At 41.6% G+C, this 26,148-nt stretch overlaps 1 protein-coding gene, 1 long non-coding RNA gene and 2 other non-coding genes across 4 annotated transcripts; 2 read left to right on the top strand and 2 right to left on the bottom strand.

Annotated features, from left to right (window-relative positions):
* Nucleotides 1-1,314: 1,314 nt before the first annotated feature.
* Nucleotides 1,315-3,284, bottom strand: LOC146691521 (uncharacterized). Its single transcript, XR_014915070.1, has 5 exons — nt 3,017-3,284; nt 2,302-2,327; nt 1,908-1,992; nt 1,727-1,759; nt 1,315-1,632 (listed from the first exon to the last, which is right to left on the bottom strand). It is a non-coding gene; the product is annotated as an uncharacterized LOC146691521 (long non-coding RNA).
* Nucleotides 3,285-3,324: 40 nt separating this feature from the next.
* trnat-ugu (transfer RNA threonine (anticodon UGU)) lies at nt 3,325-3,397 on the top strand. Its single transcript has one exon. It is a non-coding gene; the product is annotated as a tRNA-Thr (tRNA).
* A 962-nt stretch (nt 3,398-4,359) lies between these two features.
* Nucleotides 4,360-4,442, top strand: trnal-cag (transfer RNA leucine (anticodon CAG)). Its single transcript has one exon. It is a non-coding gene; the product is annotated as a tRNA-Leu (tRNA).
* Nucleotides 4,443-13,464: 9,022 nt separating this feature from the next.
* ism2b (isthmin 2b) lies at nt 13,465-24,467 on the bottom strand. The gene is made up of 6 exons (XM_085431336.1): nt 23,383-24,467; nt 19,564-19,815; nt 18,409-18,736; nt 16,459-16,596; nt 16,269-16,337; nt 13,465-16,049 (listed from the first exon to the last, which is right to left on the bottom strand). The coding sequence occupies exons 1-6, from the start codon at nt 23,491-23,493 to the stop codon at nt 15,532-15,534; spliced, it is 1,416 nt and encodes a 471-aa protein (XP_085287462.1). The 5' UTR covers nt 23,494-24,467; the 3' UTR covers nt 13,465-15,531.
* Nucleotides 24,468-26,148: the final 1,681 nt, after the last annotated feature.

Below are 26,148 nucleotides of genomic sequence, written 5' to 3'. Positions count from 1 at the left end.
ACATACGTAGAAAACAGGAAATACTTTGTATCAATAGGTAACTTCACATCTGAGCAGACAAGTATCACATGTGGAGTTCCCCAAGGTTCCATCTTGGGACCCCTTCTGTTTAACATCTACATGCTCCCACTGGCACAGATTATAAACAACAACAAAATAAACTATCACAGCTGTGCAGATGACACACAAATATATATCACAATGTCACCAGGAGACCGAGGCCCTGTACAGGCTCTTGGTAAATGCATTGAGGAAATCAATGACTGGTTGTGCCACAATTTTCTCCAGCTAAACAAAAACAAAACTGAGGTAATAGTCCTTGGCGCCAAAGAAAAACGATTACAGGTCACCAGAGAACTTCAATCTATACATCTAAAAACCACAAACCAGGCGAGAAATTTGGGTGTAGTGATGGATGCAGACCTAAACTTAGAAAAACACATTAAGACAATAACAAAGTCAGCTTACTATCACCTCAAGAATATATCAAGGATAAAAGATCTGATGTCTCAACAGGACCTGGAAAAACTAGTCCATGCATTCATCTTTAGTAGGCTTGATTACTGTAACAGCATCTTTACAGGTCTACCTAAAAAATCACTCAGACAACTACAGCTCATTCAGAACTCTGCTGCTCGAGTCCTCACTAAGACCAAAAAAGTGGACCACATCAGTCCAGCTCTGAGGTTCTTACACTGGCTGCCTGTCCGTCAGAGGATAGACTTTAAAGTTCTGATGCTGGTCTATAAAGCTCTGAATGGTTTAGGACCAAAATACATCAATGACCTCCTGACCCAGTATGAACCATCCAGATCCCTCAGGTCATCTGGATCCGGTCTTTTATCAGTTCCCAGAGTCAGAACCAGACACGGAGAAGCTGCATTCAGCTTTTATGCTCCTTATATCTGGAACAAACTCCCAGAAAGCCTCAGATCAGCTGAAACACTCAGTTTATTTAAATCCAGGTTGAAGACTCACCTGTTCTCAGCTGCATTTGAATAAAGCACCAAATCCACACTTTTAAGCTTAAATTTCAAAACTTACATTTAACTACTGATTTTATCTACTGTTCTGATTTTATCTGTTTTGATTTTATATACTGTTTTGTTTGTTTGTTTGTTTGTTTGTTAGTTAATTAGTTAGTTAGGTTATTTGCTTGTTTTAATCAATTTTAAATCATGCTTTTTATTTGTTCTTGTTTCTAATGTCTCTGTAAAGCACTTTGAATCACCTTGTTGTTGAATTGTGCTATACAAATAAACTTGCCTTGCCTTGCCTTGCCTAGTGTGTACAAAACAAATCAAGACCACAGACTCAACACGCACCACTCAATTTTTGGTGTTCTTTATCAGTTGGCCAAGACAGAAATGTTTTAATCTGTGTGCATTGCTTTTGAACAAGTCTTTACACAGAAAAGGTTTCAGAAAGGTATTTTTCAGGTTCTTCTGACAAGGCTTCAATTTTGGAAAATGCTGTTTGTTTATAGTGGCAACTTATAAACCCTTTGTGATAAGAACATAGTTACCACAGTCCAAGTCATACCTTCAAAAAGTATGCACTTTGTGCTCTTGTGGACCCATCCAAAATTTTTCCAGTGATTTGACTTGGTATTGGATAAATGTGAGGGAAATTCTATAAAAATAACAAATACACCTATGTTTTCAAATACATTACAAAAAACGTAAACATGCTATGTCATTATGATCAAACAAGCTTTTCAACATACCTCACACTGCAAATAGATTAGGCCATCTATTACCTTATAAAACAAATAAATAAATACATATAAATAAAAACAGAACTAAGGAATACGATTCATTAAGTAAATTGTACAATAAAGTGTATTTAAAGCAGAATTTAACATTAGTTTTATGACAACATAAAAGGATTTTTATGTCAAGAGGTACCTCATCTGAAATGTTAGTCTGGTCAAACAGGGATTTCAAACTTGAAATACAATAGAGTTTGGTCCAGCTACTCCCACAAGGTAATCTGTGAGAAAGCATATGCTGTAGTCAAAAGATATCATTTTCTTTTTGCATGCTGCAACCATCATCCATTTCAGTCTTCTAGGAGCTTTGTCTGGTTGTAGTTCTTTTTTCTCCTCCTCTCCCCTCATCTATTAATTAAATTGTTTTCTGACCTTCCTAACTGTTTCCGACCTGTCTTCCCAATGTGATGTTTAAGCAATATATGTATGGTCAGAAGGGGGTGAAATTTTCATTGCAGTTGTACGTGTAACATTGCATGTGATAATAAAAGGCTTGATTGGTTGATTATTCAACATGAGTTGACATTTACCTGACATTGTGAAGGAGTCACAGTTTCTGTAAGGGTGTAAGAACATAACATGTGGATTTGTTACACTTCTTTTTCACAAGTTAATAACAATCAATAATTTTCATTCCATTATTTACAAGCTATCACACGATGTCCCAGGGACAACATCTACGCGATGTCCCAGGGACAACATTTACGCGATGTCCCAGGGACAACATTTACGCGATGTCCCTGGGACAACATTTACGCGATGTACCAGGACAAATTTGTAAATTTCTGGATTACTGTTAATCTCCATAGAATCAAGAACTCATGTCCAGTTTCACAGCTATGGACCAGTTAATGTTTCCAGGTGATAGTTTGATTCATAGATTCAGCACACAACCATAAGTCTAGGCCTTTTAGTCCAGATTCTCTTCACTTATGTTTGTAAAATGATCAGGGAAGCTACTGCAATAGCTAGGTTTCATTTGACGTAGACGTGACGTCGACGTAAAGCGCGAAATTTGACTGGCGGTCGGAAGTGAAAAAGATAAGCGCAAAATCACAGACAGACAGTACGCAAAATGCCTATGTCCTGTTGTGTTTGCCTGACCCAACCCCCGGGCCACGAAACACCCAAAAAGTTGGGGGAACGCTGGTCTAGAGAACACTGGTTAGCTAATGCTGTCGTCAAGTAGCCTATCGCTAGCAAACAAACAGCAAGCCAAGTGAGGAACATATGTATAATGCTTACCGTTTATTAAAGGAAAGTATCCTAAATTGACTTCAAATTCGGCGGACAGGCGGCGGTTTTTCGCTTCTTCACTTGTATTTCGAAATAATCGAAGGCGGGTATTTCGAAGTCGCAAAGGAATGACGTCACAAGAAGGTGATTGGTCACTTGCAATGTTGAACCTGGAACAACATTAATTATGATGATGTGGGAACAATGCTGACACGAGGAAATCAGATCGTCCGACTTGTTTTTCCTTTCGTTCACCACTTCCGTGTTCCTCAGGAGTAGTAATAAATAGCTGTTTTAAGACTGGCGATACCAGCACAGGCTCCATAGCTCAGTGGTTAGAGCACTGGTCTTGTAAACCAGGGGTCGCGAGTTCGATCCTCGCTGGGGCCTGTCGCGGGACAACCTTTTAATCCCTTCAACATAATTAAAAAAAAAAAAAAATTCAGGTATGTTACATTGTTGCTGTTTTTTCTTTTCGTTCTCTAATAACCATGTTGATCGACAGAGACGGATTTACGGCCGTGTCATTGGTGGCAAATAACATTTATATCTAGAATGTTTCAGTCAGTCATGTTTGGCACTGATCACCACCTGCACTCATGTATATATCTATCTACTTAGCACTTTTAATTCTTATTCTTATTTTTATTTTCATGTCTATTTAAGCGTAATTTATGACAGTATGTTTGCACTGAAGCACCGCAGCAATTTCCTAATGTTGTAAACCTGCTCAACATTTGGCAATAAAACCCTTTCTGATTCTGATTCGCTTAACTCAAATTGTACAGGTTCAATTATTAGCTGGCTTTTTTGTTGTTCGTCAACTACGTAGTGTTACCACGACGAGCAAAACATTTCTCGTGCTACATCAATATTAAATGAATAGTCACAATAGTTATCACTAGGTAAACGCTATAATCGTCTTATAAACAGTTTAAGACATTTAACTTCCGAGTCATCATAATTAAAATGGCATATTAATATTCACAGATCAAAACCTACATGCTTGACTGAAAAAGACTGAGGTACTTTGAGTAATAATAATCATAAATAATCCCTCGGTTACATAAAGCGCTAATGAAAACAGAAGGCTTGGGCTTGATATAATTTCATGTTATAGCATTAGAAATACGATCCAACAGCGACCCCTGTCTCCGACTCTCGAAAATTGGTTCAATTTCTAATCTGGCGAGCCTAAATTTCTGAGTAACACAAGCAAGAGTCATCGCCTGCATGAAGCTGTACAGTACATAAGCATCATTATTACAGCTATGAAACATACCAAACAATAGTAGATGGGTCGATGGACTCAGTCACACTCAGAAGGGAATGTGATTTTTGGGTAACTCAACGTCAGGATGGCCGAGCGGTCTAAGGCGCTGCGTTCAGGTCGCAGTCTCCCCTGGAGGCGTGGGTTCGAATCCCACTTCTGACATCAGTTTTTTTCTTGAACAACTGAGGTTCTGAAGACGGTTTTCCTGTGAAATGCTCGTACACGGTCCATGATGAGGCAAACTTGCTCTCAAACCGCATGTAAATGTGCTCTTATCCCCTTGGATGCTGGGAATTTGAAAACAGAAATTTTTAATTTGCAAGAGCTCTTAATCTACTAATACGAATCAACATTGCTATAAAACACTTGGCTGGAAAATATGAACCCATGAAATGTCAACAAGGAAAAGAAAGCTGTTTTTATTGTAATTATTTTTATGTGGTAAATACCATGACCATAACCAACAATAATAAAAATGTAATTAGCAGAATTTCTAAGATGAATGTAGGCTATGCCGCAAAAGTGCTTCCTTAGAATACGTATGTTAGGTCACCCCATGAGCCATATGAATTGAATTAATGCACCAAAAGTTTAGCAGGAGCAGGCTTGTGTGGCACCGCGCCCTGTAAACTTCAGCGCACGATGTGACGCAGATGCAGTTTTGACTCATCACAACTTTTAAAACAAACTGTAAATGGGGGAAAGGCAGGGAATTCCTTCGAAACATAAAACAGGATCAATTTTGTGCTTATTACAGAGATAGATGTGCTTCACACATCAGATCCCGCCTGCCTTTTCCCCTCTGCTGGCGAAGCGGGAAATACTCTCTCGGTTCATGCGATTACACTCATTTCCAGGAGCGCCGGGTAATTGCTTGAGTCAGCACAGAATCTCACGTAGATGTGATGAAGACACGCGTACAGAAGCGACGCGCTGAGTGATGCGAATGGGCATTGTGACTCAAATGCGCACTTATGTTTGCTCGTGTAAATGTGCTGGCTGAGCATTAAGCACGCTGCGCGGTGCTTAAGCGGGCTGAAAGGCTGTGACTAAGTGAGCGTATAAACTGTTACTTTAACTCTCCTAAACTGATTTCTTCTCTCTCAGTCCCAGCAGCATGAGCCTGTGCAGCATCCTATTTATAGGACCCAGTATTGCGATCCATGTGATTAGGCTGACACAAAGCTAGAAGAGGAGATCCATGATTACTATCTCCAGACGTGGGTGGTGATATATACGCACACTGTGGGATTATTTTGACATGCTAAGCCGAGTTGTTGATTGCTTTTTAGTAACAGTGTGCTGGGTGAATTCACCAGTGTGAAAATCTAAGGCGGTTTAATACGCTATGGTTTCTGATTTACGTGGATCTTTTTTTAGGTCACTTATTTCAAAAAGATTTAAGTGAAATGTGATTTCTAGAACAGGCCAGCAGTTTATATACATCACCTGCCGACTGTAAGCTAAAACATTTAGCCGCAAAATACATTTTATTTGTTTAAATTATTTTATTTTTAATTTCATTTAGTGGTTTAAGCTTCATAGATATGACTTTTTCATCTCCCTGTCATGATATTAAAATGTTTTCTTATATGGACTCCTGTCAGAAAGAAAGCTTTCAGGCTGGACTCTGTGCAGCTAAGTACTCCCTGTGATTCTGTAGCTTGTAGCATAACTTTAAGTTATTGTTTTCTGTATGTTACTTCAGTTCACTCAGGTTCTTTTAAAGCCCTGCCAAGGTTTTTCAGTCAGATTGAGGTCTGGACTTTGGGCCACTGCATCACCTTAATCCTTTTTCAGCCATTCTGTTGAAGATTTGCTGCTGTGCTTGAGGTTGGTGTTCTGCTGTATGACCCAGTTTCAGCCAACCGTCATCTTACAGACAAATTGGCCTCACATTAGACTCTAGAATACTTTAGTATACAGAGTTCATGGTTGAATCAGTGGTTGCAGGGCTCAAACCAAACCCAAATCATCACCCCTCCACCACGGTGTTTCTGCAGATATGCTGTCTTTGGTTTTCACCAGACGTGGTGCCCTGCATTAATGACAAAACATCTCCACATTGGCCTCATTTGTATATTTTTTTTCAAGTCTTGTTGTTTGTTAAGATGCAACTTAAAAACCTAAGCTATGGCACCTTATGGCGTTCTTTCTTTCCTTCTCTGAGAATTGCACAGTCTGAAGATTTTGTCATTTTGTTACCTGAGTGCTCCAGTCCAGCAAAACCTCTACTTTTATACGGGTGCATTTAATTGGCACCACATGGCTGATATTTACCCTCTTAATTCCTATACAATACAATACAGTTTTATTATATAGCACATTTAAAAACACAAAGGCACACCAAAGTGCTTCACAATAATACAGAAAATCAACATAAATCAATTAAGAAAGTACAGATTGGGCACTAGCACCAGCACAGACGGAAAGGAGGCACTAATAGACCAGAAGAGTTAAGTAAAATAGGTATCGAACATCCAAAGGTTAGGTGCAGCTGAAGCAAAGGCATGATCGCGTCTGGTCTTCAGCCTAAACTTAGGTTGGGCCAGGAGTAATTGACCTGATGATCTTAACGCTCGGCAAGGAGAGTACAGATTGAGGAGATCAGTGAGATAACTGGGCGCAATATTATTCAGAATTTTAAAAGTGACTAGCAAAATCTTAAACTCAATGCGATATTTAACCAATGTGAATCAACAAGAGCTGGAGTGATAGAATCTAATTTTCTAGCTCCAGTAAGAAGGTGAGCCGCAGCATTCGGAACAAGCTGTAGCCTATGAAGAGCGACGGCTTGGAGACCAAAGTAAAGAGAATTACTACAGTCTAACCTGGAGGTTCCTTCCTATGGAAGGATTTACTTGGATTTTGGAGAACTCTAAACCGTTCTTATTCACATGGCTCGATTTCATAAATACCAAACAAAGTCCTAAAATGATGAAAATAAATAATAAAATAATAATAGAAAATATTATTATTATTATTTTATAAATAATAAAATAATAATTAAATAAAACATAAATAGCTTTTAAAAAATTCTCTTTATTCTTTCAAATATTAGGTCATTTATTAGGCTACAAACAAAGCGTTATATCCAGGACTGCTACAGTTCAGGCTGAATTAATAAGGCCTGTGTACTTACAAATGATGACCAGCAGATGGTGCTCAATGACAGCTTCCAAAATAATTCCCACCATTCTTTCTGGCCTTTTTCTTTAGAGAACTAAAGTACGACATACATAGACTGGCTAGAAAACACTGTAATGGTTTCTACTTTAAAACACACTTTTTTTAATCAAACATTTAAACGAGAATGCCGTCTGTTTTTTGTTTCCAACATTTCCTGCAAGACAAGATCGCAATTCTGATCTAAGGAATCCAATAATCCTCATCTGACCTTAAATACCACTTTCTTTCTATTTGTTTGATACGATCCAGCCACTTTTACTGCTACGGCCGCTTCATACCTGTGCATATTGTTCGCAATAACCTTCAAGCTTGTCTGCATTCTTATCTTAAAAAGAACAAGCAATCATATTTTGGTCCAGGATCTTGGCTCTGTGTAAACGCTGGAGGCTGGGGGCCGTTTGATGTTGTTATGGCTGGCTGGCTGCCGCCTCAGCACTACTGGATCTGCAGGCCCCTCTCATGTCCAAAGGTATTGTGTTGGCTGTTCTTTTGATTATATTATCAACAGAGAGAAAATTAAGACTCCCACTGGACATGAGTAAACAAACAAAAGTTTGTAGAGTCTGGTTCATCCAAAGAATGTCAGCTATTCAGACTGCTCTGAGGATATTGATGTCCAGTGTTGGGATTATCATGCCGAATATTATTCTTACTTGAAAATGTTATCAGTCCTTGGTTTGCGAGAGAGATGAAAAGCATGAAAATACTAAAGAGGGAAGGACAAGTATCCCAAACTTGAGATTGTTCATGTAAATGCATGCCGAACCCAGTTTTTTTAATCTCTTAAGCTGGAATGTGACAGCGAGGGTTGTTTGTTTTCAGCTGAAATACATCAGTAATAACTGGATATGTCCTTGTGAAAATTTGACCGGGCGTATTTAGGTTCATCTCTTTGAAAAACTGTCGTGCAGATACCTTTTAAAATCGTACGTATTGATTGCAATTTAACTTGTGACAGGATTATATTATGCCTAGAGGATCACCTAATTATTTTTCCCCAATCACCACGATATTGTTATCAAGCCAAACCAATGCTGAAAACTGCATTTGCTTTAGCGGCCACTTGAGGCCTCTTGTCCTGTTGCCTTTCATATTAAATTAATTCACATAAAACACAGACTTAGCTTCTGGGTCTGACACGTGAAGCCAGCATGAAAGTGACTTAAACCATTCTTTTTACAGGCCACCAGGGGTGGTTGCAAAAAGACCTACAGTCCTATAGTATCTACAGGCAAACAGCCCTCTGCAAAGACATCTGTAACCACTTTACTGAGGAGTTCATGCCCTCATTTTGGGTCATACTGCACAAAACATGAAGTTTATTTTGTAAAATTGGGGTATTCTAGGCATCAGAGATGAGGAACAACACGCCAGTGAACTTGTAGCTTCACATGTCATTGGTGTCACCTCATCAAAATGTGACCTGAGAACCAACTGGTGATGCCATGGTAACTAAATCCCTCTCTAATGCTGTGTATGGTTAAAATGGCAAATACAACAACTTTGAAAGGCATATTTGTCATACTGTAAGCATACCTATGGGTAATTTCACCAACAACATTCTTGACAAAGAATGTCACTTTCCGAGTCACTGTGAGTCACTCTGTCTGCAAACTGGTGACTCCTTAGTTTTCTGTGGTTATTCTTGCATCTAGAAAGTTTTCTTGACATCTAGTATTTTTGTAGTCTGCAAATCAAGCTAGCTAGCACGCTCCGCCTTCCCATTTCACTGTAACAATCGTAGTGTATCCTCGTCCTTAGCGGATGGGCTAACCTCAACAAAACCTTTCACAAGCATCATCACACATGCAGCGATTATTAACATTTATACATTTTAAAAAGGCTTTATTATAAATGCCAATTCTTTGGATTTTATGATTTTTTGAATATGGTGTTCCAACATGCAAAATGAAGCTGGCAAATGAGTCAACCAGTCACTGTTGACAACATGCAATTGCCATTAATTCGGCCTGCTGGTGTTAGCATTTAGCTTCAAGTACATTTGTGCTTAAGTAGTTTTATATTTGCAGGGTTTTCAGTCTGTAAGAGTGGAAGTACAAATTGTGTGAAGTGCCACTTGTATCCCACAGCTCCTCTTTTTTCAGACTCTCCCTGGGATAGAGGCTCCATTTTCAGATTAGTTTTGTTGACCACCTGAGAACAAGGCCTTCCTCTGTGTCAAGCTGGTCAAGGAATGGGATAATTCAGGCCTGCAGATAATCCATCAGTTCCACTGATCCTTTGGTATTCTCCAAGTCGCATAGGTAGAGCTGCTGAGGCATGTGTATGGATCTGTTCGTGTGTGCAGACATGCATATGTGAATTAGCGTTTAATTAGGTTTGTGAGCACGTCCGTAACGACCGCTTTACTCGACCTTACTGAACCCTTTTCTGTCTCGGTGAATATATGTTTGTTTGTGTGGAGTTACCCACGTCACAAGCGATCGGCGGGAGAGCTGGGGATGAGGCTGCCTGTAACAGGAGCAGCGAGGCACTTGAAGGACCGTGCTGTTTGCAGGTCGACCAGCCGCAGCACACCCAGAGGAAATCTCATGTTCCTGCCAGCCTGCAAAAGTAAACAGATCTGTAACCACCGAGGGCTGGCACCAGGCCTGGGCCACCAGCGCTATAACTAAAGGAATGAATCACATAACACACACACACACGTTCACGGCCTAAAATTAGAGTGCACGGCAAAGAGCGTATCCAGAATCCTCCACGCCGGTCCGGTCTTCTCACATTTCGTGCGTAAAATCAATCGCCCTAATTTGAAAAACAATGATTTTTGTCAGCTTGAACTTCTGTGCAACCACAGCACACTCCCTCTGTGACATGATCCACATGCTCTCCATAAGCTGTGAAGTGTATTCACCCAGTTTTAAACGCATCTGCCCAGAAAAAACTCCTGCTTCATTCAATATTCCAGACAACATCTTTCAGCTACAAAGCTTTGAAACCTCCCCTCCCTTTTATGTTCCCTTTCCCTCTCTGTTTCCCTCTCCCTGCTTTCTCCTCTGTCTACACATCTGCGGTTATTTATCTGTTATTCTGTGGGAGCAATGTGGTCAACATGTGTCTGGCTTCCCTCCACACAGCACTCATCTGTAGTCAACTTAGGAATCACTGGACGACCATAGTAGATCTACCAAACTCTAAGTAGATACTCTCCATGGAGATGGAGACTGATTTTTATATGTTTTTCTAAAGCATGTAGACATGACAGTAAATCTTTCTGCAATGGGGGCCCACTTTTAAACCAATATTCTTTTGTTTCTTGGGTGAATGTGGGCAGTAAATGAAGGTTAGCCAACATGACCTACAGGAATTAGGGGATCTGAAAGGAGTATTTGGCTTGCCTAAGCCTATGGATTTGCATTAGCCTGACCTTTAAACTTTTAATCTCAATGTTATTTAATCCTCTGGAAAGAGTATAGCCTCAGACAATGTTATGGTACGAGTAGGTCAACCTAGGCCACAGCAGAGATGGCTGACATTGATGGCGGCTGTCAGCTAAGGCATGCAATGGCTTAAGAGGTTAAATTCATGTGTTTAAGCAGGTATATTTTTCTAATTGGTTAATCAGAAAACTAGCTCATTGTATGCACTTAGTGTGGTTGAGTAGAGCCTCTCCACAGTCTGATGTCTTTTGCTGACATCCAACTTCAGGAGGCTGTGGCTCAGGAGTTTGAGCAGGTTGTCCACTAGTTGAACAGTTGAAGGTTCGAATGCCAGCTCCTCCTGTCTGCAAGGTGAAGAATCCTTGGGCATGATATACGAGATGCCCCCAGATGCATTTGATTGAGTGTAAATGGTGAACTTTTCTAGTAAGAAAATGCTCTGTGTGCTCAAATAAAGCGGAAAAGTGCTATATAAGTACCACACTATTTACCCACTTTCTGGAACATCAGTTTAAAGGATTTTCTAGCCAAAAACCACCATCAAGCTCTTTCTCTCTCTGTCTTGTAAAGTCTTTCAACTTTGGGCCCAAACCACAATTGATAAATTAGATTCGTGAATTATGCCTCACCCTCGTGAATCACAACTAGGACAGCTATAACATGTTTGTAAATCGTGACCCATGCGTGGCTCGATGAAGCTGTGGCTGATTGTTTGGAAGTCTTAGAGAAAATGTTAGTATGACTTTTGACTTGTAGACGTGAAGTCAAGTCTTGAGGCAGACCACTGTTACACTGAGAAGAAGCAAACACAATCAACAGAGTAGGCTGATGAAATGTTGGACTGTGATGGTGCAAGCAGTGACTCTTTGCTAACATGCTAGCAAGGTGCCTCACTCAGTATGTACTTGGTGACGGAGTTGGGGAAATTGGGTCCAAATCAAATATAGTGCCCAGTCGCTGCCCAGTTCATTATCTATATCTGTTTAACTGCTGGGGAATGCAGATATCTTATGAGCCAGTCACGTTGCAGCAACTCGATGCATTTAGGTCAAGGTGACCTGCTGAAGTTAAAACTCAGCATCAGAGTGGGAAAGAAAAATGATTCAACTGACATGGTTGCTGGTGACAAGTGGGTTGGTCTGTTTCACAAACTGTTGATATGCAGTGATTTCTCCACACAATCATCTCTAGGGTTTCCACACAATGGTCCCCTCCAAAATATCCAGTGGGCATCAGTTTTCTGGGTGAAAATGTCTTGTTGATGCCAGAGGTCACAGGAGGACAGAAGGTAACAGTAAGTCAAATGACCAAATGTTACTACCAAGGCTGTGGTTCCCAAACTTTTTTTGCTAGGCCCCCCTTTGTATTACAAGAAAAATGTTCGCACCCGTGCAGGTGAAGCCAAAGGGAAGATATGCTTCACCATATTTTCTAGTCTTTGGCTTGGAAGGAAGTTGGTTTGGAAACATATTTGGCGATGCTTCATCTCCTGCTTTGCGTTTGTGTGTGACGTCAAAAACCTGTCCATTATGCTAGCAGTGTCCGAGCGCTCTTTTTTTTTTCTTTTCTTTTCATACCACGCCCCCCTCCCACACTTTGGGAACCTCTGCTACCAAGGTATGCAGAAGAGCATGTCTGAACACACAATGTGTCGAACCTTGGAGCAGATTGGACCACACCAAGTGTCTTCCCTGAACTAAGAATGAGAAACTGAGCTCACATAGGCTCACCAAAATTGGGCAATAAATGACTGGAAGAATAGTGTGATGAGTCTTGATTTTCTGCTGAGATATTCAGATGGTAGCATCAGAATTTAAGCATGGATCGATCTTGCCTCTCCAGTGGTGGTGTAATGTGTGTGTGTGGGGGGGGGGATTCTTGGCTGTAGATTTCAAATCTGCAGCACCTCTGCGATGCTGTTATGGCACTATAGACCAAAGTCTTTGAGGAATGTGTCAAGGACGTTGTTGCGTCTTTGTCGCAAAGAATGAAGGTAGATCTGAAGGGAAAAGGGGGTCCACTACCAGCAAGGTGTACCTAATAAAGTTGTTGGGTGAGTGTATCCTTCACATGTTTTGGACTAAGCCTGTAACCTACATACCGGTAGTTTTTTTTTTCTTTTTCTTAATTTTAGATATAAAACTGTATCCACTCCAGGCATTAGTAACATATTGTTGAACTCTTACATACTGTTCTCCTCACATTCAGTTTGTTGGGTTCAAGTCCCCCTCGTAGGCCTTGGCGCCCCTAGAAGTGTCAGTACGGATCTGGATTAGCATCCAGGAATTTTTTAAAGGATTGTTTACCATTGCTAGATAGGAAAAAACTGCACATTCAGAATCATTTCTTTCCAAATGCATATGGAATAGAAATGACTAGAAGTGACAGACATCCTCTTTATATTGCTATATCACAAGCTGATCCAGATCCACATGACTGTCTGGATACAGGGATTCAATTCATGCATGTTGTTGAGGGAAATTTCAGCCTTGGCGGAGGCGTGCAGTCTCAGGCTGCTCATGTTTTTAAAGCATTCAGCTTGGCTCTACTACACAGTACCTAAAGAGTGGAAAAAGAAACACCACAAGAGTCAGATGATGAATGCAAGGTCTTTATATATATATTTCTTCAGTATAATTGCAACATATTTATAGAGTACTGCAGTAGAACAGAATAAAACACAGACACCTGTTGTTGTTTCATGTAGTGATATGAGGCAGGAGGTTTCCCTTTAGTTAATGGGTGCCTTCATTATTCAGTCTTACTAGTGCACCATGATGAGAGTAGAGTCATTTCAAAGCTTCAGCAAACTTAAAAAACAAGAACAGACAAATAAATACTGTACAACACCATATATGTAATACTAGATTCAGAAGTCACAAAAAGGTCATGCTTTTCTCAACAGAACAGTTATACGTATATATGCACCTTCATATAACAATGCAGCATTTCTGGCGAGTTTCCCTTCACAATAACACTCTCATCAACAAATGGCAAAAGTAAAGTGCCTTTTCTTTAGAATTGGTGATACCAAAATGCAAATGCATGATTGCAAAAATGCATCTGGATGCAGACTTCCTGAAAAGATAAAGGTTTGGAGCAGACATCCATAGAATTAGACTGGATAGAAAGGACAAGTGGCACACGAGGTCATTTGATAGGCTGTTATAGGAGTGAGGATTGTTTAAGTGATGTGCAGTGTTTAAAAACCTCTGTAGATACAAAGCCAAAATATATTCTGAGAGCGGTTAAACAGTCGCTTGATCAATCTCACGAGCCACACTTAACACTCTTAAGCCACACACTTGAACACACACCATATAACGGTAAGAGACTATTACCAGTATCCTGCGTCAGCCTGTTTATGGGTCGCTACCTGAATGACCTCTCAGGGATGTTTATTTGAGAAGCGATGTCCTTTCTATCCAATCAAGCACTGTACATAAACTCAAAGACCTTAAACAACAAACCACACAATTCATCAACAACAGGGATCAAAGGACTCCAACTGCACTAAAGCATCATCTGTTCAGCAATTATTGATTACACACCCAACACTCCTCTACTAATCTTTACCCACAAGACTGTACAAGATCCAATAGTGCTCCGCTGTCGAGGTAAATGAGCAAATTTGTTGTGATGGTCAGCTAGTCCCCCCCTGAGAAGATAGCAGAGACACAATCTAAAAGAACGTAATGTTTTCCCCACATTGCGTGGAGATACGGAGGTGGGATTTACACAGGCACCAACAGTCAGACTTCTGTTTTAGCTCTTTGGCACCCAGATCACATATACTTCCTGGCAATGAAAGAAAATGTGTGGAAACACTTGAAATCAATCGGTGTGAAATAGCATTTGAAATCAAATGTTCTGTTCTTTTATAGTCTCTACCTGAAGACTAATAGCATCATTCTCTCTAGCAAACTAAGCACTTGCAAATGAATGTTCCAAATCCTTTTAGCTTAGTTGTCTGGCTGAGACCTCAAATTTCTCAATAACCTCCTACTTCAGTTAAGTAACTCAGAGGACTGGCTGAATGAATGTGTCCTGTGAAACTAATGTCTTGTTCCACTTTATAATGCCTTTGTAAAACCTGAAGGATTTTATACTGTAGCAGCATAGTTAGTTATCACCTGGACTGTCCAAGCCATGTGCTTGTTCCATCAATCAATCAAACTCATATTCATTATATTTCCTCATGTAAAATCTACAATAAGCATGATCAGGATGTTTCCTTAATGTTGGTGTTGTCAATCACAAGCGCTCAAAGATAGCATCAAAAAAGCCAGTAGGCAGACATCATGCTTACACACACCCAGGAGAGAGTACTGGATATAAAGAGAAAGAGCTTGGTGTCATGCCAGATGTGTAACAGGTTGGCAAGTGATGAGACAACAATGTATTTTTTGTTTTAGTTCAGCTTGGTTGAGGCCGATATAAGGATAATGTGCCAAATCCTAACTTGAGGAAACCAGACTTCACCAATATTCCTAAACCTCCGCAAAACTCCTAACCTGTAAATTTCCTTCAAGTCATGTCTATTTAATTATTTATAGGTGGCTTTGATGTAATATTTCATGACTTTTAAGGTAGGCTACCTCCCCTCAAATTAGGATTGGGCCCTCTGACTCTCTGAGTGAAGTGGTAGTTTTGGCTGTGGTCCTTCAGTACTCCCTGGCCTCTTCGAGTTCATTCATGAACACGTCCTCGTGGGGGTTTTCTGGGCAACTCAGTCCATTGTTGGGTGGTCGCACCGCATGGAAGCGACTCCAGTCTCCCTTGCACAGAATCCAAGGCAGCACATCCACTTTGAAGTGCAGCTCGGGCGAAAACTCGGTGCTAATCAGGTTCGGCGTGCCTGCGCCTTTTCCTCGTGTGATCAGCCTCCCGCGGTCGTCGTAACAACAGTGCTGTGCCGCAAGGGTAGTCGAGTCACTGGACAGTGCCGAGCGGATGCAGCTGCGCGCTGAAGGCTTGTAGATGTCCAGGCGCTCCTTGGAGCCGCTGGCATCGTGCCAGCGGAACGGCCGTCCGTGAGCGTCATCATAGACACTGACCACAGTGTACGCGGCTTCGAAAGGGTAGGAGCAGGGGCAGTTGGGCAGCTCAGACAAAACCTGATGGAGGTACCTCTGCAGGAACTCGCTCTTACAATTGAGCCATTTCTCACAGCTGTCTACATCTGTTGGAAAGAAGACAGCAACACTGCATTAATCTCTGCCACTGCTGAGAGCATGAACAGATGAACAGACACCATGGAGTCAAGTCTGAATCCTATACTTGCATCTGTATACATCTGCTTTACACTACTGAGTAAGCCTAATCTAGATCCAGTTCCAGTATATATCTGATTGAGAAACCTTTTTTACGGTTATGGAAAACTTCCCGAATAAACACTCACCTGTTCCAAAAGGCTCTGTGCCATTTTCCATTTCGAAAGGGAAAGGCTCTACCACAGTGTTGACATCACCTACATAGAGAGGGATAGATTAGCCGATTAGTGAAAAAAAAAAGCCCTGCAAATCAGAATAAAAATCTGAATCATTTAATGCACGTGTTAAAGTAAAATATGCTTGGAAGTAAAATATTACCCGGGCAGGGCTCCAGGTCACATTTAGAAGCTTCTGTCAGAGTACAGGAGTACCCACAGGACTTGGTCCTCTTCCTCTCACCATGTCCACATGTCACTGAACAGGGAGACCAGGGTGTCCAATCATCTATGTCTTTCTCTGTGGAAGAGAAAATGTAAACATCAGTGTCAGGAACCCAAAGGTACACAAGTAGTGCTTAACAGATTTTAACTTCAGACATTTATTTGCTCTTACGCACACAAACATGCAAACGTGTTTCAGCCTTGTGGCTTTCATCAGCGCATCAGAGACTGAAAATGTAAGCATTTTCTGTGAACTCATTTCCTACTGATCAAAACCTATTCCACACAAACAAGAAAAAGCCTATTAAGATTAAAGCACAAGAGAATTTACACAATGGGAAAAGTGTCGTAGAGATTACGAGAGGTGATGAGAAGATTAGAATAGCAGCTCTGCACCTTCCTTTTGTAATAGGTGGAGCTAATTGGAAGCAGCTTCGAAGTGTTGATAAATAATTACAAGCACAAGAGGAAGAACCGGCAAAATACAATAACACCGTTTTGTGTTGCTATGAACTAAACACGCACTTCGACAGGCTAATCCAAAATGAGCTTTCAAACTTTCCTGACTGCCTCAGCCCAATTTTCTCCTGGTCTAACCTTTCCCATGCAAACCCGTGTTCTTTTTAAGAAGGCTTCAGTAAAATTAAAGAGAGAAAAGCTGTGCTGTGGCTGTCCGCCTCCGCGCCATGCTTCCTTGTGGTGTTAATAACACTGAAAACAAGTCATTCTTGATTAAAGGCGAGGTGGGTGCAGAAATACCAGCTTGGGTGTAGCGAGCACCCAATTTTACTTCGTGGGCGCTGCCAACTCGCCATGTGGCCATACAGGAATGAGGTCTCAGGAGAGTCTTAATTATAGAAGAAGCTAAGGCAGACATCCTTGATTTATGTTCACCAAGCCTTTAGATGTGACCACTTTATAGGCATTGTTGCCTTTGCTCGCTCGTCTATACGCACAACAGTTAAACAGATGGAGCCTATATACCGATATAAAGGACAGAGGAAAAGCGTTACAGTAAAACCTAGTTTTAAGCACCTGTTACTGCATTACAATAAAACAGAGGAGTTTTGTGCAGCGTCAACCTTCATAACTGTTCAAAAACACAAATAGATTAATTGTGCACAAATTTGTATCTATGGGAAAACCTTTGACGACTAAAACTTTCATGCTGTGGTGAGTCTATGGCTGTGCACTGAATTAATTTGCTTTTCATTCACTGTACAAATCTGACCTCTTCTCATCTCGCACTATTTACTATTTTTACAACTGAACAAATTGTCTGTGCAAGCTGAGACACAACACTAGTTATGTGGATCCTTTAAAGCACCTCGAAATTCTTGAACTCGCTCAAAAGGCCAAGCCGCCGAGGGTACTGAGGACCATCAGGGTCTGAGGGGGGCCCGAGGGGTCCCAGGGAAAGATGAAAGGGCCGGACAAATGGCCGCTGTCATTCTCTGTTCCCAATCTGCCCTCTAATTGTCTACAAGCAGAGGGCTGTTTTGTCCCAGGGAACAGTGCCGGCCTCACGCTGCCATTAGCAAAAGCATCAGACCCATCTTCAAAAGGCAGGCCTCTGCGACCAGCACAACCAGTGTCAACTTCAAAGTACCCATAACCCACAATGTCCTCATATTCAAGTGCTCATGCAGCCTCACTTGCTAGCATTGTTTGGATCTCTGTGACTACAGTTAACATGCAGTCTTTCTAAGCTACACTTCTTTCTCCAGCTCTACTTCAGGACCATCTTCATCGCTTTCAATATGATTTACTGAGCTATTTAGTGTCCAAAGGTTCATTTTTAAGCCTTTTTTTCCTTTGGGAAACAGAAACAGTTGTGTTTATACGGCCTTAGTTACACACAGAGAGTGCACCACTTTGCAAAACCTACCATAGTAACTCTGTATTGGATCCCAGCCTTCGTTCCAGTGAGTATCCCAGTCCCCGCCTACTCCGCTGGGTAAGGGCTCCTCACTACCGTAATCCAAAGAGTAATCTTCCTCCTCCTCTTCTTCGCCAGTTTCCTCCATGCCCGACCGGCTGTTGCTGTCCTCGCTGGAATCGGTGTAACTCCAAAACAGGGGCCAGAAAAGCTTCTTGCCTCCGAGCAAATCTACTGTGGATGAGGGGGAGGAGGAAGAGGAAGGTAGCCAATCTTTTTCCTTGGCAAGGTCCATCTCCACTTCCATTTGAGGATCATCGACTACTTCAATGGTCACCTGAGTAAAATAAGAGAGTGTCACTGATATCACAGCATGAACAACGCTTAAATGAATTATTTGGAGTCAATGAAAGATAATCAAATATTATCCATCTGAAATGTTCAATATCGCTACAATAAATCTGCTTTGCGGTTATGAAAAAGTACAGCATATACTTTTTGCAGCTTTAGTGCTTGACTTACAACTCTTCTTAAGAAATCAACCATGTCAAATCCTTGGAAGGGTATTTTAGTCAGGAAACCCGCTCTCCGGATCTAAGTAAGCCAGTCAGACGTAAGCATGAGCACTCAGTCAACTAAACGATCCTCTCAGGGAGAGAATGCGAACCTTTATTCTGGATAACTACCTCTCATTACCTCGATATGACTCATCCCAGATTCACAGTACTTCCAAGGGCCCACTTCAGCTGATGTAAAGACCAGACAGCAGTGAGACTAAAGAGAAAAGCTATGTTTCTGTAATTGTTGTAAAATGAATAGTTAGAAAGTAGCTTGACGATCGAGTACTATGGTCATTTCAGTATAGCTGGGTATATTCTTGCTGTTATCCTCGGCCTAGGGTAGGTCTTGTAGGTCTATGTTACATAAAATCTCCTCGGAAATCAAATGTCTCTGTACTTATATTGATGTACAGCAGATTGGTAAAACTATGTCTCGCATTCTGAATACTCTGACCAAACAGGAGAAGATAAGTGCCTGCAGAGATCATAGAAAAGACTAAATCTGTGTCTTCATCTGTTTGTTGTAGACATTAAAGGGTTTCCTTTTAGCCTCTAGACATATAACACAGAGGTAATATCACGTGACTCCCTTGTCCCTACTAACCTGTATGTTGGGGTTCTGTGAGTTAATGTCAGCTTTGGCCAGGTCTGGAAAGTTCTTCAGATCCAGTATAAAAGGTTTGGTCTCCTCCTCAGGCTCAGGTTGTGGAAGAACACCAAGGGAGCGGTGCTGGGGGTGAGACCACCTCCTCTGGTGGCTGTGGGGCTCAGGCAGCAGACTCTGAACCTGGTTCTGCTGCTCCAAAGCCTCAGAGGCAAACTGGACACCACCACTATGAATTGACTGGCCATGAGCCTGACGGAAAGAACAGGTAAATGCAGGTTACAGTGAGCACAAGTTATCTACTGGAATAATTTAAGAAACTAACCAAAAGAACACTTGACAGAAAAACTCTTAAGGTGCGATTCTGCTTGCAAGGTGACAAAGTTTGCAGACACCACCAGTGTGTGCTGCTTAAGGGCTGGTTGCAGAAAGAAAGATCTATTATTAATAGTGGCTTACTGAAGGGTCTAAAAACAATTAGTGTTCAGTTTTCAGGAAGAAAGCCTTTACACCATCCACCGCTTTGCAGCTTGGTAAGCAATTCCAAAAGGCCCCTGGGCATCCACTAACCAGCCAAGTCATCACCCAGCCTTCGGTTCGTTTTCTTTTTTTTTTTCCCACAACAGTCATGCCATCCAGGCCGTGGACAAAGAGGGTCCTGTGCCAGAGAGAGATCCGCTTTTAGCTTTAATGAGAGGGCCTGGGAGGCGTGGGACCCCTGGGCTGATGCGAGTGTGTCTGAACCTGCTGTGCTGCCGCCGCTACTGCCACTGCTTAATTTGACCTTTCAGGTTTTACAGTTACTAAGAAGGAAGGCCGGCAGGAAGAATCGCTGATCTCCGAGATTAATGGTGATTAGAGGTGACATTATAATAGTGGGTAGTTGCGGAAACATGTACCAAATGTAGAATGCAGTCTCTAAAATGAGATGCTGTTTTTTGCTTAGTCTGTTTTAAATCTAATAGGACACATGACTGTTTCATGACAGTCACTGGTAAAGAGGAAAAAAACAAAAACCCCTAATGAACCCTTGTCTGCCATTCGTTCATGTTTTTGTCATCCTGTGAAAGAGCTAACTGGCCCAAACATATGATTTGACAAGAATTTCAGATTGGACCTGTGCCAGTTTGTGGTACGCTCAGCACAACAGTGGCAGTCGGTGGGCTAAAGAGCAGAAGAAACGCTTTAATGAATGACCAGTCAGTTCATGATTTATGGTTATGGCCTCGAGAACAGGGCAGACTTTTCAGGGACCGCCTGTGATCATCCCATAAAGAACTTATGTAGTCAGTCAAATCCAAGAATGTGAACACATAAAGCTGGTTAGGAGGCGGTGCCTGTCGGGGATGATAAATGATGGATAAAGGTGAGCCCTCCTCAAATATGTGTAAGCTGGTGGTGACAAACAGATACTTTTTTCTGGAAACATTTAGGTGTTTTCTTTGCACTATTTGTCACTTTTCTTACAAGAAATGACAACAAAAGTTGACTGAAAATAGCGATGGTGCACATTTTTTAAGCAAGAATTTTAACATTAATTGTAAGAATATAAGTAGCGGTGAGTAACATTACAGTTGTATTTATATTACTAATGTAAAACAGTTATGTTTACTGGATTTTAGAATTTTTAGATGAACATTTAATGTGATTTTTACTGAACATTTTATACTTTACAATACATAGTCAGCCAAAGAAGACCGCCAACTTGCTGTGCCCCCAACACGCAACACCCCCCACACAGATCTAATGATTCACCATCTTCAACATTACATCTCATGTCTGATATAAGATTTCACTGGTAAAAATTCACCCCCACGTTGCTGCGTTTATCCCCGTACCTGACCTTAGTCCATACAGGTCATAACGGGCTTACACAAACCAAACACACACAAAATCTCAAGTCCAGAGTCATGAAAGAGACCGCATACTTTCACACCCTCCTCATCTCGTCCTGTTACACATCTGGATCCTGTATTCTTTCGCCCTGTATATCACTCTCCTCCTCCTTTCGTCCTCCCCCTCATTCTCTCTGATCGTGATCTCCTCCTCTTGGTAGTGGGGCTCCTCTGATCAAAGGCATCATGGCTGATGGCATGCAGTGCGTTTTAACAGGGACACTGCATGATGCACCGGGGGTACTCGGCTCTGGCCTGGGGACTGGATTTTCTTCTTGAAACAGCCTGACAATACACCCTTTTGGCAAACCGCAGCGTCCTGCTTTTAAGTGCCCGGAAAGACTGAATGTTGGGCTACTGTCACTGCTACTGCTGCTGCTGACACGCATTTAGGTTAGGGAGAGGAGGTCCGGAGACTGGATGGGGTGAGCCAGAGTAGAGGGGTAGGGACAAGATCCGGTTGGGGTTTGGGGGAGGGGGGTATGCAGTATGGCAGCCCTGATTTATGCACCCGCAGATATCAAAGGGTCCTGCACTTGGCTGTTTCCAAACCATTACAGAAGAACAATAAACTATGGACTCTCTTTGATCACCATCTTTGTGTAAATGGAAAGAGGACAACAAATGCATGCCTGGTAGAATCAGGGTGAAGTAGTGGAAGTTGGTATGTATAGTGGGGGTACAAAGCAGAAGAGGGCAAACAGGTCCCAGTATCTGGAAAAGAGGCCACTTCAACACAACGCCCCTCCCTCTATTCTCCACCGAGGCATGGGGGTAAAGGCAAAAACAGGAAATTCCACATTAACACAAAAAAGAGCCAACGTAAACAATCAGATGAATGACACTTGACCTGAGCTCCAGTGTGAGAGATGCCTAAGGCTTCCCTTTCTCTGGTTACATAAGCATCTTCTTACTGGGCACCCTAACCCATACTGAGCTTGTCCTCCTCCTCCCGCAGTCTTCCTCTGCTAATCTCCCCTCTTCATCCACCACTCACACATGCAGGGGGGTCACAGGCAGAGAGAGTCGCCAACATTTGGCTTTTTGGTGAATGAAATGAGCAGTCACAGCAGCCACAGTAAGATTTTTATTTTCTTCTTGTCACTAATGAGTCCTTCCTTGTGTCTTTTTGCTTTGACATCAATCAGGCAGATGATGAGAGAGAGAGAAAGTCCCAATAGGGCATCCATGGGAGGCCACACAAGAAGGAGAGAGTTCAAAGGCAAAAACTGAACCCTGACACAAACACACACAAGCGGACTTTGATATCCAAATATGTCCATGTGTAACACAAACATTCCCCTTTGACACACCGCACAGTGTGTGTGTGTGTGTGTGTGTGTGTGCGTGTGTGCAGAGAGTTTGGATTTAGCAGAGTGAATGCCCAGAGATGGCAAACCTTACTATACATGGAGAGAGCAGTGGAACAAAAGAAGGCAACAAATTTCTAATGTGGAAATTCTTTAGTTGATTAAAGAATGCCTGGAAAAAGAGGGTGAGAACATTTCATTAAGGTGTTTGTGATTTTTAAATTTCAGCAAACAAAATTACAAACAAATGCACAACATAAGTTTTAAATGTTGCAAACAAAGTGAATAACTTAAATAATTTGCACCAAGCAGTTATATTACCAAGAGGCTGAATGGGAAATTAAAGCTAAGCACCAACTTTCTGATATTTTATTGTGCTCTAGTTTTAAAATTATGTTGGTACAATTTTATAAGCTATTGTAGTAATAAAAGGAACAGGACTCAGGAGACATTTTACAACCATCAGCAAAAACTTCCAACGCATTAGCTAATTGCCTGTCAGTGGCAAGTGTGATCTATGGCTTTTTCTAACTTGTTGCTAAACTCTACGCCACAAAAAAAGCCAACACACAGAAAGGGAAAAGAAAAAGGAAAAAATGGAGAAGAGAACTTACTTTGTGGGCAATATTCTTGCGTCTGGTAGGTAACCCTGTCACCACACTCACAAGAAGTATTGACCAGAGCACAACCAGCATCTGAAATCTTCTCGGGACCTCTTGACTCATCTTCTCCACTTCAAAGCTTCCCGTGAAGCCTAAAGGCGGTAAAAGTGCTTCACTGTGCACTGTGTGTTTTAGGTTAGGTTAGATTACAGCTTTACAACAACAACACAAAAAACGCTTGTGTCCTTTTCGCGTTTTCTTCTCTCCGACTTTTGGCTCAGGACAAATAAAAGTTTTCAGCCTCGTCTATCAAGAAGTGTCGCAACTTTAATAAGATGCGCACGAGCGTCCGCAGGTATCCCGCGCGCTATCCATTCCTGACACCAGCGCCTCGCGCAGCAACTGTCAGTCCGTGTGGCGGCTCGAGCTCGATGCTGCGCTTCTCCATAAACACCGCGGGACGGAGGAGCTTTAAGTACCAGAAAGAAGTTAAATACCCCACGCAGAAACTCCCCGTCCGCACTGTCGCTCACTTATTCAGCTACTTCAGAGTGTGACTCACTCGTCGTGGGCGGGTGCTCACTTCCAATACATTGACATCTGGAGTTCATAGTACGCTGTGCATTTTGCTAGCTGTCTGTCTGATGCGTTCATCCATTATCCAGCTGAAGTTCATCCACCGGCTCTAGAGAGGGTGTGCGCGCGCACCGCCCAGCCAACCGGTTTCGGTAAACTTTCCTTTTACGCACGCATTCAGGGGGGTTGATGCTGAGGGAGGAGGGGGCAGGATGCTCATTGCTCACAGCTGTGCGGAGGGTGGGTGCGCTGGGCACTGAGGTACATGGTAAGGTTTAGTTTGCGTTGCAGACGGCAAGCCACAAGGCGGACATGCTCTCACGTGTTACTGGGAAAAGTTAGAGATTATCTTCAATCTCGAATACCAGTGGCTTAGGGGAGGAGTGTCAAATATAAGGCCCGGCAATAATTGTTTTTTTTTGTATTTTCATAAATGTTACAGCTTATCCTCCTGATAAAGACACACACATTAATACTACAATGATGAAGTAACAGATAAGCAATTAAATGATACCATAGAAATGTCTAGTTTTACTGTGTCCACGGTAAAATAAACAAAAATAGGAAATTTCCCAGGAAATTAACAAAAACTTTCTTTATAATTACAGGACAGTCTGGGCAGTGAGGTCACAGACTTCTCTGTAATTTTACACATTTCTTACAAATTTAAGCCCAAAGTGACAGATTTATTTCATTTACTACATCTTTATATAGGTAAACTGAGATGTAGAAACTGCACTTTTTGTCCTAATAATGAGATATCTCAGAGATAAAATGTGAAGTTAGACATCTTTATGCTGACAGAGGGTATTCTTACTTGTCCTCCTTACTTAAGATCAAAGCATGACCCTCGAATGTAAGATGAGCTTGACAACACTGTTAAGTGAATTATTCAGCTTTAGCTCTGTGAAATTTTTTAATCAATTTAAATTTGTGTCACTGCTTTAAAAGTAGGTTAAAGGGCAGCCAATGACTGGACTGTAAGGAATGCTGACTTGTAAGGCAAGAAGCCTTTGTAACGTATTCTTCGTGAGCTGTGCCTGCAGTCTGTGTGTGTGTGTGGTAAATAAACACAACGTCTTTCTAGAAGTTGATACAAAGAAAGTGATTTAATCTTTGCAGCACCGTTTCCAACAGCACGGTCAACAAACATCATGGCTTTATAAACTCCTTTAAGTGGTTTATCTCCAACCCAAATACGATTCCAAAAGGCAAAAGCAACAGATAAGTTTCCACTGGTCACTGCAAGCAAGTTTACAGGTATTGTAAGCAGCTGTGCATTTGAATCATTTCTGCAGACATTAAACCTGCAGTTTCAGTGAGGGGAAACCAGGCTGAGAAAAAACAGCCGTGTTGCTGTTTGCAATTACATTTTTTTTTTTTTTTTTTTTTTTTTTTTGCCTCCATGGACAGAAATGTGAAGACTTAACATACTGCACGGCCCTGCAGGAAACTGAGTTTTATGTCAGGGTGCATACAGATCATAATGAAGTGTTCCACATTTTATTGCTTGTTAACAGCAAATGCATCACCGATCTGTTAGTCAAACTATTTTTTTGTGTGAACACAGTACTGGAATGATACAGACCAAAAAAAAAAAAAAAAAAGAAAAAAAAAAAAAAGTGACTAATGTATGATGGATGTACAGTTTAAAAGACCAGCAAATAGCAGTCACGCTGTGCTGAAATGCCCAAAACATTAAACACACACACACACACACACACACGTCTCTAAACTTGTGTTTCATCGAGTGTTTGCGGGAATTGGCCAGACGCTGGCCAGGTTTCTTACTGGCTACACTGACACTGCAGCTCAAATCAATAAAGTGATGGAACATAAACACACAAAAACAACACACACTCAGATGAACAATGTTTGACAGTGGCTTGTAAAGCCACATGTTTGGGGTGACCTTACACAGTAATGTCGGACCAAAACAGAAAGTCAAAAAAACAAATGTGACACAAAAAGCAGGTTGATATGGAATGTCATTCCAGAGGATGATAACATCTGGTGAATGATAAAGTGGGGGAAGGGAAAAACCAAAAAGAAAACCCCAATGACATTTGGACTATAACCAAACAAACCTTACAGGTTTTCAGTGACTACGTCATCTGGACACAAAACGCCCGTCAGTAGTGCTGCACTGAAGTTAAGACATGTAGTCAAGTTGAAACACACTTTCCACTCAGATAATGGTTT

The sequence above is a fragment of the Copadichromis virginalis genome, linkage group LG15 (genome assembly GCF_057382275.1).
Source record: "Copadichromis virginalis isolate Kocher_CV1m ecotype Utaka linkage group LG15, C_Virginalis_male_GT1.1, whole genome shotgun sequence".
NCBI lineage: Eukaryota > Metazoa > Chordata > Actinopteri > Cichliformes > Cichlidae > Copadichromis > Copadichromis virginalis.
This window is presented reverse-complemented; position numbering and strand designations above follow the sequence as displayed.